Raw genomic sequence first — 12,086 nt, 5'->3', positions numbered from 1 at the left:
ATGGTTTTCTTTAGGCAATGTATATAGGACTTTTTTTTTGTCTGTTTTTTTTTTCCTCTCATGATAGAAATAAGTAATTGTTAGTATAGCATACACTGTCAGAGGTCTGAGAAGAAAACGGAGCTGACTGCAGTTACCTTGACGCTTCCCTAATACAGAGGTACAGCCTGCAGTGCACGTAGACACCTGCTCTTGATCTGACTCCTTGTTCTTACAGCTGAAATAAAGCAGACCCTGTACAGCCCCCTCTGACCATCCCTGCCTTCCTCTGCTTAGACCCAACAGGCTGGTTCTGCCATTTATTAGTTGGAAGTCGTAATTAGCCATTAGTTTGAAGTCTACCCAGGCAGCAGATGACAGGCTTTAACAAAACAAGTTCCTTATTTTGCAGGCTGCTGCTGCGGATCCCCCATTACAATTTCAACATTGTAGTGATGGACAAGCACGGAATGGACAAGGAACGCTATCCTTTCCCAGCGACACCAGCCGAGCTCTTTGCACTTATTGACAATTTTCCCTTGAGAAAAGAAGAGATGAAACTGCAAGCAGAAATTGGTCAGTCATGTCCCTAATTCAGGACTGCAGGGCTTGCAGTTGTCAGTGAATTTTTTCAATCCACATAATTCTCCCCTCGGTGCTACACAAAGCATGGCTCTCTTAATCACTGATGTACAGATTTTTTGTGTGTATTATTAAGTCTGTCTGGCTGTGTAGCTACTCTGCATAGAAGTATGCATGATGCTTTTTTTTGTACTCTCAGCCATCTTTAGATAAATGTGTACGTAGGAGTACTACCCAAGGCAATTTCTTGTACAGAGGGCGAAGAACTGAGGCACGTTTCTGGGAGTTTATTTTGGATTTTTCATTCAGTGTAAAATTGGGGTTTCTTTCTTACTGTTTATAAGTCTTTTTATTAATAAAATATTGTTTTGCAAACAGATAGTTGTCTAAACATTCATCTTGGAAAGTTGATAGATTAATTTAAAAGCTGGATCAAAATACCTCTCTGCATACCATTATAACAGAGAGCCTCAGAGTGGAAGTGTACAAGTAACCCAGTGCCGTCTTTCCGTTCCACTAATAATATGCTCAATCACAGACATAAAATATAAGCCAAAGGCAATGCAAGTACCTGTTTCCAGCAGCAGCAAGGAGAAAATACCTGATACCAGGAGTATGGAAGTCATTACCAGAAGGAATGTAATGAAGGAACAGTGATCAGTGTAGAACATGGGCGGTAATTACTAAAGGCCACATACTGCAATACTTGACAGAAAAATATGCTCTTACATGGTAGGCTTCTGCTTCTGTCTTTGAGTCCAACGGACTTGGGAGTAGCAGATTTCTTTCCCCTCTTCATCTTGGAGACAGACCAGGCTGTCAACTGGATGGCAGGGAAGCATTACCCCCGAGGAAATTTCATCAAGGATTTGTCACTTCCAGATCTGTGAAAATACTTGTTAGCAAGTCATCACTCACTCACAAATTAACAAAGGTCCCTACTCAGTGAAAACTGTTAGGAGGCAAGCAAGAAAGGGAGAGTTTTTCTATTGTTTTATTGTAGCCCACAGTCCTGCTAATCCACTGCAAATAATCTATATCGTGCGTGACGAATATAAGCATCAAAGGAGAGAAAATGCTATCAGCTTCAGCTACCTGTTTGTTTACAGGATATGATGCATAATTTGACATGCTCAAAAAACAGCACTCCAGTGTCTGTGCTGTTCATTCTTGCCCCTCAAGAGCCCAGCCCAGTTTTTTCAGCCAAATGTTTGTCTTTGATCATAGGTAGATTGTTTAATTTTACACTCTGGTGTCAGTAGAGGAACAGTTTATCAGCATCTTTAAAGCAAGCCTTAACAAAATCCAGTCTCTCTCACCCACTGAAATTAGAAAAATCTCTTTTAAAATGGTTGCTCCTGCAAATGAATTAATGAGGGAATGAACATGAAGGGAGGGAGGTCAGCTCTGACGCTAGCTAGCAGAAGCTAATTTGTGGACTGAAGCGCAACATCAGCAAGGAGGGGGGTGGGTGGTGGTAGGCCATGTCTTCTCAATAGGATGGTCTGCTTCTGAGGGTGTTAGGAGACTGTTGCTAAACACCCAAGAGTAGCTATGAAAGCATGGTGCAGCTGAGGCGATGACTCCCCGCAGTGCTGATGCCAAAGGCAAAGATCTGGATACACCCCAAACTCTGCAGGTGGTGGTGCCAGGTTTGCAAGGAAGAGCAACAGGAGGGCAAGGAAGCCCTGACTGAGATTTCTGAGTGTTGCCGTTAGGAATAAGATGCAAGGACAGAGTTGGTGCCCAAAGTCAGAGAAATAGCATTTCTGTTCCAGACCCAACCAAACAAAAAAGTCCTGGACCCACTATAAAGGAACAAGGAGGATAAGAGCCAGCATGCTGATAGACACAGCTATACCCCAAGCCGCCTCTTCTCTGCTGCCTAACCAGTGGTTGAGAAAGTTAGGCATGGCTGGGGACACCAAATCGCTTCATGGCTTAAGTGTTGTATGTGGGACAGAGACAGACTGAGGACACATCCATCCACATACTGCTGTGGCGCAGGTTCTTTGGCATGCATACCCTTATAGCATGAATGCAGAGGTGGACAGGTGCCATTTGGTTCCCCCAACCCCCGCTTTCCCTCACTGAAAAAGCACATCAACTGATTTGCAATGATTTAAAATTAAAAAAAATAAATCTCTAATGGGTCTGATTTTTCTACTGTGTTGCTGCCATTCCAATCTGCTGCTGCTCCATTTTGATTTAGGTACAGAATCAGGGCATCCAGTCATCTTCCATGACTGGGTGAACAGGAGTGGGGCTTTATGACGGCTACAATCAGGAAAGTGATTGCAATCACTAGGCTGTTACAGGAAATTGAATTAAGTGGAGGAGAGTGCATGAGTGGTTGGATTACTAGTTGCAGTTCTACACAGAACATCTGTTAAAACCTGGTGATTAAGAAAAGCTGTTCTTGATTAGTAATATAAGGTTTCTGGCATTTTCTGTTGTGCATTTTTGAGGGGAGGAGTGGAACACTGAAAAACATAATGTGCCATCTCTGTTTTGGAGTCAAAGCAGCCTGCATGTATGGTATGCAGGGATGTGGCAGAATGGCCTTTTGGGAAACGAGTGTTTGAACAAGGGACTTAGTATTTCTGGCTTTAGCCCAGCATTTGTATATTCAAATATATGCCAATAATTCATCCTGTAAACTTTTGGTCCCAGAAAAATAACACTGTGTAAACAGAGGTGCAGTATCTACACTAGTACACTATGTTCAACAGAAAATTCAGCTCCCTCAAAATCATACAGGCTGGAGTCCTTGCTCTACTACCAACATAGCTCTTCTTGCCTTAGCTCTAATCCTACCACTGCTGTCAAAATGCAAAACCTGTTTAAAACATGAATTTTAGTTGGGAGGATTAAAGGCAGTTTCCAAGACGTAAGACCTGCCGTGAGTCTTGTCCTTTCCTCTCCCACCTCCAGGCTATTCATTGCAGGAGATGTGACAGATCAGTGTGTGGATATAGTCACGGGCTGGAGGTTCCTACATCAATCTGGAGATATCTTTCCAATTTTGAATCTAAACCAAGAGACTTCAATCATTTTAGACTAGAAAAGAATTCATGTTTCTGTCATGCAACATCCTTCGCAAACAAAACTATTGGGATAAATTGTGGGAGGCAGCAATTTCTCATGAGCACAGAACAATTTTGTAAACGGCTTGATCTTCCCCAGATCCTACCCAAGAATCCACCTCAATTTGATGAGAACAACCCCTGCTGTCACACACCTCCTCTACACCTGCAGAGAGACAAAATTTAAAGTTGCACATCCCTGTTCTTGAAGCTCAAACCATCCCTCTGCGACAGAAAGCATTATGTTTTAATGAAAACACCAGTGACCCTTACAGCGCTGCACTGAATGACTACATCATGCAGCTTCGTTACAGCTCAGTACTTGCACAAGAGCATGAGTCAGACTGCCGAGCGTAATTAATGGAAACACAGAGGCTGCAAAGTAACCTGAAGTCTATTTAAATGCTCTTACGATCACAACCCACTTTTTAAATTGAGGTGGTGAAATAACGGCGCTTAGGCTGTGCAATCTCAGTGCTAGATCACTTCCAGCCGCTCACCTCAGTCTCTGTTAGTGCCGTACGTCCAGAGAAAGGGAAAAGGGAGCGGGTGCTTCACACCATCAGGAGATGGCACAGCTCCTCTTGGCCGTGTAGCTGCTGCCTGTTTCTCTCTCCCCATCTTGGCTGGAGGATGTTTTTATGGCAGCTCAGTGAAGGGAAGAGTGGGAAGGCGTTAGCAGACACTGGAAGGCACAGAGCAGCAAGGCTGCCAGGGCTAGAGGTGCCAGTGAGGCGGACAATGGCAGTTGTGGATAGCACATGCATTTCTCTGACCTCTTCCAAGCAGCATTCCAGCTGCTGCGTGCTCTGTAAAATGCACGCGAAACAGATGAGAAAGCCAGAGTCCATGCAGAATGTGCTAGTGCATATCTAATTACTACCATATCTCCCCTTGCCACCCATGCACCCAGACCATAACCATAACCTGAATTTCAGTAATTAGGCTGGCCCATACTTCAGAGTCATAATGAGAACTTGGCATCTATCACCTCAAAGAGAAGGGGAGGAGAGACTGCAATTCAATTGCACAGGAGTTATAGAGGTGTCTTCCAGAACCCCAAGCAAAGGTACAAAGGCAGAGGAATGGCAGGAGGGCTTTTCTCCACCTGCAGCTGCCTTCCAGTTTATGGGTGTTTGACCTCCCACCCCCATAAAGGCCAGAACCAGCATGGGGACAAGCTAGACAGGAGTGGTGTGAGGGCAAAGGACCCAGCTGCTTGTGCCCAAATCACACCAAGGGACCACTGAAGCTCGCTGAGGTGGTCTCCTCATAACCTGGGTGCAGGAACGCAACACACTGAGCCAGACTTTCAGACTACTGCAAAGCAGGCAGAGGCAAGCACAGGCCCAGAGCCCAGGAGCATTATTTGCCTTCCTAGTTTGTCTCAGACAATCGGGAAGTGACAAGACGACACAAAAACCTGGAGAAGTGGAGAACCAAGGGAAGGTGGAAGAGAGCCCTCAGCTCCAAGAGGTAAGCTGAAGCGAATACGACTCAGCTGAAAGTGTAAATTAGAGTGATCATATGTGGGTTTTGGTTTTTTTTTTTTCTTAAAAAAATAAAAATCAGGACCAGTAATGACAGAAAAGCTGCGTTTTGAACATCCCTAGGTTTTCAGGTGGGCAGGACCTTGAACTAGGGAAGAGGTAGGAGATTCAGAGATAGAGGGGAGGACCTGCTGAACATGCAGGTTTAAGGCACATGTAAAATACTTCTCCAGCAAGGGGGAAGAAAACAATGCATTTCCCTTATTTTTAGAATCACATGTTAAAATGAAAACAGGTTTAATGCTTATGAAATAAATAGCTTAAAACAGCTTAAAGTGTGGAAACTAAGACAAAAAAAAAAAAAGCATAGAGATACCGTCAATGGAATCCCTCCTCTGAAGACACGCCAGGCCTCGTGTGTTATTCATCACATATAAGTCATGTCTTTACCTCAATGACATGATATGAGATTTTCCTGAAAGGCATGCCTGTATGTTTGCTGTAACTCATTTTAGGAGAGAAAAGTACACAGCAACATGTTTCACTGTTTTAATTTTAAAAGACAGAACAGTAATCTTGACAACAGCTGCAAATGTATTTCCAGCCACCTTTGTCCACAAAACTGAACATACAGTGCACAGTACAAAAATGTTCTGGACAGGAAACATTTTGTTTTATCTACTTCTGGGCAGAACTTAACATACTGCAATGCCATTTACTGCTATTACTGTTCACATTCAGCAGAATAATTAAATAGCTAGCAACAGATTTTAAGCAGAACAAAGGCAGAACAAGGGATACGTGACATTCTCTAATGGCTGCAACAAATGATTAGACTTGGCTTTAGGCAAACCTCAACAATTAGAACTACCCTCAAAAATATACACCAAGCTCTCAGGAGCAGTAGCACACAGCCATATAGATGTTATTGCCACAGAGCAGAATTGTCAAAATAACTAATGTAAATAAAGGGCCAAGATGCAGCAAGGGTGAGTTTCAAAACAACCTAAGAGACACCTGAAAAACAAGTTGGGATTCACTTTCCAGTGTCAATATACACAGTATAATTAACACTGTCTTACTACCATTTATCAAACAGCATTTGCAAACATGAAATCACCAGGCAGGAAATTCAAAGAACACAGTGCTAAGGTTCTGCTAGCATGCTTCTCAGCATCTCCTGCTGAGTTATGGTACAAGACATCACTGCAAATAGATGTCTGCATCCTATTTTGGAATTCATCACATGTTCTACCACCATTTCTCTAGGGTTCTCAGATGTTAACATTTCCGTGTAGAAAAATAAATAAATATATTTTTTAAAACTATTTAAAAAAAAAGAGTTTACAAAATGCATGGACCGGTTCTCAGGAGATGGTTATTTCTGTTGTTGCAGAGTGCTGAAAATCAATACTGTACGTTAGGGAAGTAAAATATCAGCTTTTACCTTGTATGGATGAAAATAAGTGGGGCTATCACTTAACTGCTGCATGCTGTCTCCTTCCAGATACAGGAGATTAACATTCAGGTAGAACGTTCTGGTGAGGGTTGCTGAACAAAAGGGAGGGATGAAGGGAAGAGAGACCCTTGCAAAGGTTCAGGTACAACCCTTACTATCTTGTATGAATCCACAAACTAGGCAGCTGTGGCAATAGGACTCTGAGCTCTTTTTCAAAGGTGTAGGAGATCCAAGCAGCCTTTTTCTTCATTGACCCTACAGAGCAAACCGCAAACTTTACGTGTCTGAAGCTGCGCAATGTGCATGTTCATCAAGAAGCCAAAATTACGCCAATCTAAATGAACTCTCCTGTTACCTCTCCTTATCAATTAGCACCAGTGGATGCTCAATGGCTGCTCTGCTGTTATAGTTTAGCTGATATTTTGCAGAATACAACTTAGAGTAATTGCACTCGGCAGGGCCTAACCAGGCAGGAAAAGAAAAATTAAAAAGTCATGCATGAAAATGCTTCTTTTATGCTACCTTAGCATAATCTGCATTGGAAAAAGCACAAAGAATAAGCTCCCAGTCTAACGCACCATGTTCAAAACATACCATTCCAATGCCTTCTCTCTCAAACCATTTGCCAAAGCATCCAGCTGGGAAAGAAAGATCAAAATACGGCATCTAAAAGGCATTCAAGGAAGGCAATGGCACTTAGATTAGCACAGGAAGACGGCAAGTATCCGTCAGAGTTTTTGCTTCTTTCCTCCTACCCTGGCTCAAATGTAACTTGGTGGAGGTGGAGGAGATGGGGAGGCCGTTTCGAACCTATTTTAACCTGCTTATGGCATCTAAGCACGCAAGTAAGACACCAACATTTAGAAGCCCAAAGTCCCCATATAGCTGACAAACTGAGCAGAGAAACTTCCAGAGAGCAGGTCTGGATACCAAAGTCTGATGGCAGGGCTTGGAGAGCCCTCAGCCTCAGCTCTTTTTGATGGATACTGGCAATAACCACACAGTCTAAAGATGTATTTACTGGCCCCACTTGACATTTTACAGCAAAAGTTGCGCTTTTATTCCTCTTTATTGGGTCAAACCCTCAAAATCTAATCACAAGGGGGAAAAGGTAGTGATGAAAGACCTGTAGTTACCTTGCTAGAAAAATACGTATCAGAGTAAAATGCATTGTGCAACACATTTTCAAAAACCACCGTAGAGAAAGTTCCGTTCTCCACTATCACATCTACAATTATTCAAGTCTGTGTGGAAAAATACTTCAGAAACAATAGCTCTGCTGTGCGTATTTACTCAGGGCAGGAGTCTCTGAATCAATGTTAAAATTGTGGCTATTTTCTCCTAAAAATTAGCCTTGAATAAACCATTCATGCACCTTCAGTGCCATAAACATACATACAAAAGGGAAGGCTTTAGCTGCCTAAGTCCTGGCTTTCTATCTTTTTGTTCAGCCTGGTAACACACAGTACGTGATGACACACAATTATAGGCAATTAATTCAATATCTGGGAAACAAGAAATCACATCTGCAGTCAATCATGTTGTGCTTTTTCCAAGCCATAAATCATTTTTGTAAAGGAAGAGAACAAAGATGTGAGATATAATTAAATGTGACATTTTCCACAAATCAAATGCTTCCTACAAATGTGCCGATAACATCATAGAACAGCAAAGCTTTCCAAATTGCTCTAGTGTTTATATGATGCTCATCATCTCTCTGAGACTCACTCGAGGCAGAGTGATACCTATTATATGCTACCATAATGCAGAATTGTCACTGCCATCCTAGGAAGTAATTTCACTGTACTACTCCAAATCCCATCAAAAGCAAACACCACTGCCTTTGCCGAAATTAATTCCCAGGTGAAATTGTTCCTTTCCTATGCTGAACTGCAGTTGACACAGTCTACTCATAGCTCCATCTATAATTTCAGGTGCAGGCTCAGAGTGAAATTTGGTCCCTTTGGGAGGAAGAGGCAGAACTTAAAGCCCATGTTTGAGATGGGTGACGCTTCCCACATGAGTCCGTTCATCACAAACTCTACCATAGGACCAAAATGAGCAGAAGCTGAAGTAGTAAAGCATAGTCTTTTTCCTTTCAAAGCAAGACTTGATTTAGTCAAAATGTTCATGCTTAGCAGGTTAGAAAATACCATCCAAAAATTAGACACACTCTTCTACTCCATGTAAAAGGTTTAGTTCAGTTCAAAATTATTTTAAGGTTTTCAATTTGGCAAGAGAAATGGGTGTCCATTTTGGGGTCCAGCTTGGCAGATTTCTTGTGGTGGTGTTATTTTTTGATTTTCACCATCAAAATGAAACAAAACAAAACCAAACCATCCACTGCCCAGTGTTCCTCTACAACTCTAGCTGGAATTTTACCCTGAAGAATAATTTTCTTTAGATTTAACAAGCTTTATCTTTTTGAATCAAATTCCAGCAAGTGAAAAATCAAGCTTGTGCCTCCATGTCAATATAATATTATTATTCCCAAAACAAACACAGGTTTGCCGTACAAACAGCTAAGACAACTCAGACCAATTCTGTCAAAGAGAGAGGTAGTTTAGGTGCCAAAAGTTAGGCTTGGTTTCCCTTTGGAGGATGCTGATACAAAAAAAATATCTAATACTTAAAGAACAGCTATCATGATAAGAAAAAAGTCATAAAATGTATGTCCTTGATATTTGTGCTCTAATTTATCAGCTTACAGCATCTGCAGCATAAAATGAAAAGCCAGCTAAAACTAGACTAGACTCGCTTCACTGCCCAATTGGAGCAGGACTTCAGAGGAAAATGAAGAACAGATAAAGAAGGAAAATGAAGTAGTCTGTTTTCTTAAGCAGCTGCTTACTTTTGGTACCCAAACTAAGATTCTATAAGGGAATTTTATTTTCAAAGATGACTTGGTGATTTCTGAAAATTGTGGGTGTCTAACTGGGCAAGCAGTGCCTCCAAGGACTTTTGAAGTCATATCAGAATTTTAAAAGAAAATATTCCTAATGAAACAAATTGTTATCTTAAAACTAAGATGATATTTTTAACAAAAATAAATATTTTTTTAATCTAATAATATTAGGATTTTAAAAGACTGCTTGTAAACTTCCCCGCCATTTCAAGCCACTCAAACCAAAACCAAGGTAAAATTTTTTTTTTAAAAAAAGGAATGAACGTTAAAATTTAAGGGTCTGGATTCAGCTTTAAATACATGTACGTAACTGTACACTAGGACAGCTACAGATGTAAAAATTTCTAGCTGTAGTTACTTAGCTATCAGTTCATATTCTGTTGTTCAATCTAGATTTCTTGCAACTTTTGGATTCTGAAAAACAACATTTGTATCTCTCAAACAAGTTAGATTTTCTGGTCTTTATTCTTCACAGAAATCTTTGAATACTAGTGTTTTGATCTACAGGGAATGATACATTCTTTGAATGTTTGGGGTTTTTCTAGTAATATAGGTAAGTTATGTTTCCATATATTTCAGTTTGTTTCCTCAATACTAATACTACATTGCTTCCAAAAATAAAGCATTTGGGAAACAAATTAAAAAGATAAGAATAGCTATAGGCAAATTTACCTGTTGAAGTAGGAAGCTGTGTTCTCATTCTGGTAAAATTCAGAAGAAATGTTGTTCACTCAGTTTACTGATCGTCTTTTGTCTTACACCCTGAGCAATCACATGCCATGCAATTATATTATTATCCAATCTCACAAGCAGACATGTGCTGTCCTTGAAAAAAAGATTATACTCCTATCTCATCATGGTAGAAGTAGCCCACAACTATTCAAAACAGCATGCTCTTCACATGCAACCTGCGTAAGTCCCAAAGGATGGGGGATCTAAGCAGGTACAAAATTACTTTAGGAAACTCAATAGCAAAACTACTGTTGAATAATTGTCATGGTTAATAATATTAATGGTTGAATTGGCCAAACCCCACTCTTATCATTAAATCCACTGTTAACTCATAGGAGGATGTTCAGGAGGAAAAAGTCCTACCCTGATTAATAATTGACATGCGTGGGCATGCCTGAATGGGATCTGAGGCTATTCAGAGAAAATTCCACAGCTGTGCAAATCATTCTGATATGTGCTTTAATCATGTCGCTTTACTACATGATCTTTTGAATCAAGGTCTTAGCTAACTATGTCCAAACCCAGTGCGTGTCTCATCTCGGCGATTCATCAGATGGGGACAGGCATGTCAACATATTCCCTCTGTTCAATGACATCAGAAGATCCTGGCTAGAGCTGTCAGCTGAATGAAGAACACAGTAATACCATGTAATTCTGGAAACTGTTTGGGGAACTGTTCCAATTTATATTCAATAGAGGCTCTTTGATTATGTTCCACCAAGTCTTCCTTTTATACAGTGCATTAAAATAACCCAGGGAGTGCCAGAACACCAGCACTGTACACCAGCTCACCTGCTGCCTATTTCTAGCGTGCACCACAGTGCATTGGCCTTCCTTGGTGGGCTGCTTGGTCCCAAACCTACTGTCCTGCACGCTGCACAGCCCAACCAGCAAACATGATAAAAAAACCATTGTCCATTACCCTTCATAACTTTATGGCTTCTTATCTTCCAAATACCAAAGCACAGACTCACTCTGAATCTGCTTGTACTGTATCACTGCTGCCTTCTAGGCCATCTTTGACCCAGAAGGAGATGTGTAAACCAGGCATTACTTACTAAATGACTAACTAGCCAATTTGCTCAGTCCATGCCCCCCACAGGCAGTGTTGTTCATCAGATACACACCAGTCACCAGAAGGGACAGAGAAAGCCAGTCAGATCTCTGTACAAGGTCAAATTCTCACTGGTTTCAGGAGAAACAAAATCCGTACAAGAAGCCTGGCTTAAAAACGTGTGCATGAAAGTGCAGAATACGTTGAAATCTCACTCGGAGCCTTAATATCCAAGGCAAAGAGTACAACCCTTCCCCACTTTCAAATGGGCAAAGCGACAAAAGCCTGAACACCACTGAGGTCAGGAGTACCTGTGGTACCCCGCAGTGGTTAAAGTCTTTCAGAAGTTGCGTTTTCCCATGCTGGATCTCAGCATTAATATCCCCTCCACAGGAGCTCCAGGACTGTCAATCATCTTCTGCCAGAGGTGCTGTTCTTCCCCTTGAGAGTCCATCCAGTCAACCTCCTTGCCATTACTTACACCTGGCAATTACAAAAACATGAGGTATTTTGGCACATTAGTAAGCAATTACCTAATATCCTTGCTCGCTTAGTCCAACAGCGTATAGGAAAGATGACAAGCAATTTACACCACCACCCATACAGGGAGTTATACTGAAAACAGGTAGCTGCTGTAGAGCACCAGTTTGTCATTATACTCCTTTGTGGCATGTGGGTAGAGGCACATAAACCTCCCCCCTCTGCACTGCAAGCAGCTTTCTTCTAACAGAGGATGGGCCCATGTTTCTTCCAGATCACACCATCAGCAGCAGAAAGGCTGCTGCATGACAAAAGTAGT

General features: G+C 41.5%; 2 protein-coding genes across 8 annotated transcripts in view; one reads left to right on the top strand and one right to left on the bottom strand.

Moving 5' to 3' along the window:
- Positions 1-940, top strand: part of SRPX (sushi repeat containing protein X-linked) — a 46,044-nt gene extending 45,104 nt beyond the window's left edge. For all 3 annotated transcript variants that reach the window (XM_075098060.1, XM_075098045.1, XM_075098052.1), the window contains one exon: positions 392-940. In XM_075098060.1, coding sequence (XP_074954161.1) covers positions 392-572 — 181 coding nt within the window. In that variant the 3' untranslated portion in view covers positions 573-940. The remainder of the gene's footprint in view (positions 1-391) is intronic.
- The window catches only part of SYTL5 (synaptotagmin like 5), a 102,572-nt gene continuing 91,379 nt past the window's right edge, over positions 894-12,086 (bottom strand). For 3 of the 5 annotated variants that reach the window (XM_075098008.1, XM_075098024.1, XM_075098015.1), the window contains one exon: positions 9,750-11,770. In XM_075098008.1, the coding sequence (XP_074954109.1) occupies positions 11,628-11,770 (143 nt within the window). In that variant the 3' untranslated portion in view covers positions 9,750-11,627. Of the gene's footprint in view, positions 1,446-9,749; positions 11,771-12,086 lie in introns of those variants that run through there. The other 2 variants (XM_075098032.1, XM_075097998.1) reach the window with 2 other exon arrangements.

Source organism: Phalacrocorax aristotelis, chromosome 1 (assembly GCF_949628215.1).
Source record: "Phalacrocorax aristotelis chromosome 1, bGulAri2.1, whole genome shotgun sequence".
Lineage (NCBI taxonomy): Eukaryota > Metazoa > Chordata > Aves > Suliformes > Phalacrocoracidae > Phalacrocorax > Phalacrocorax aristotelis.
The sequence above is the reverse complement of the archived record's forward strand: the minus strand, read 5'-3'. Positions and strand labels throughout refer to the sequence as shown.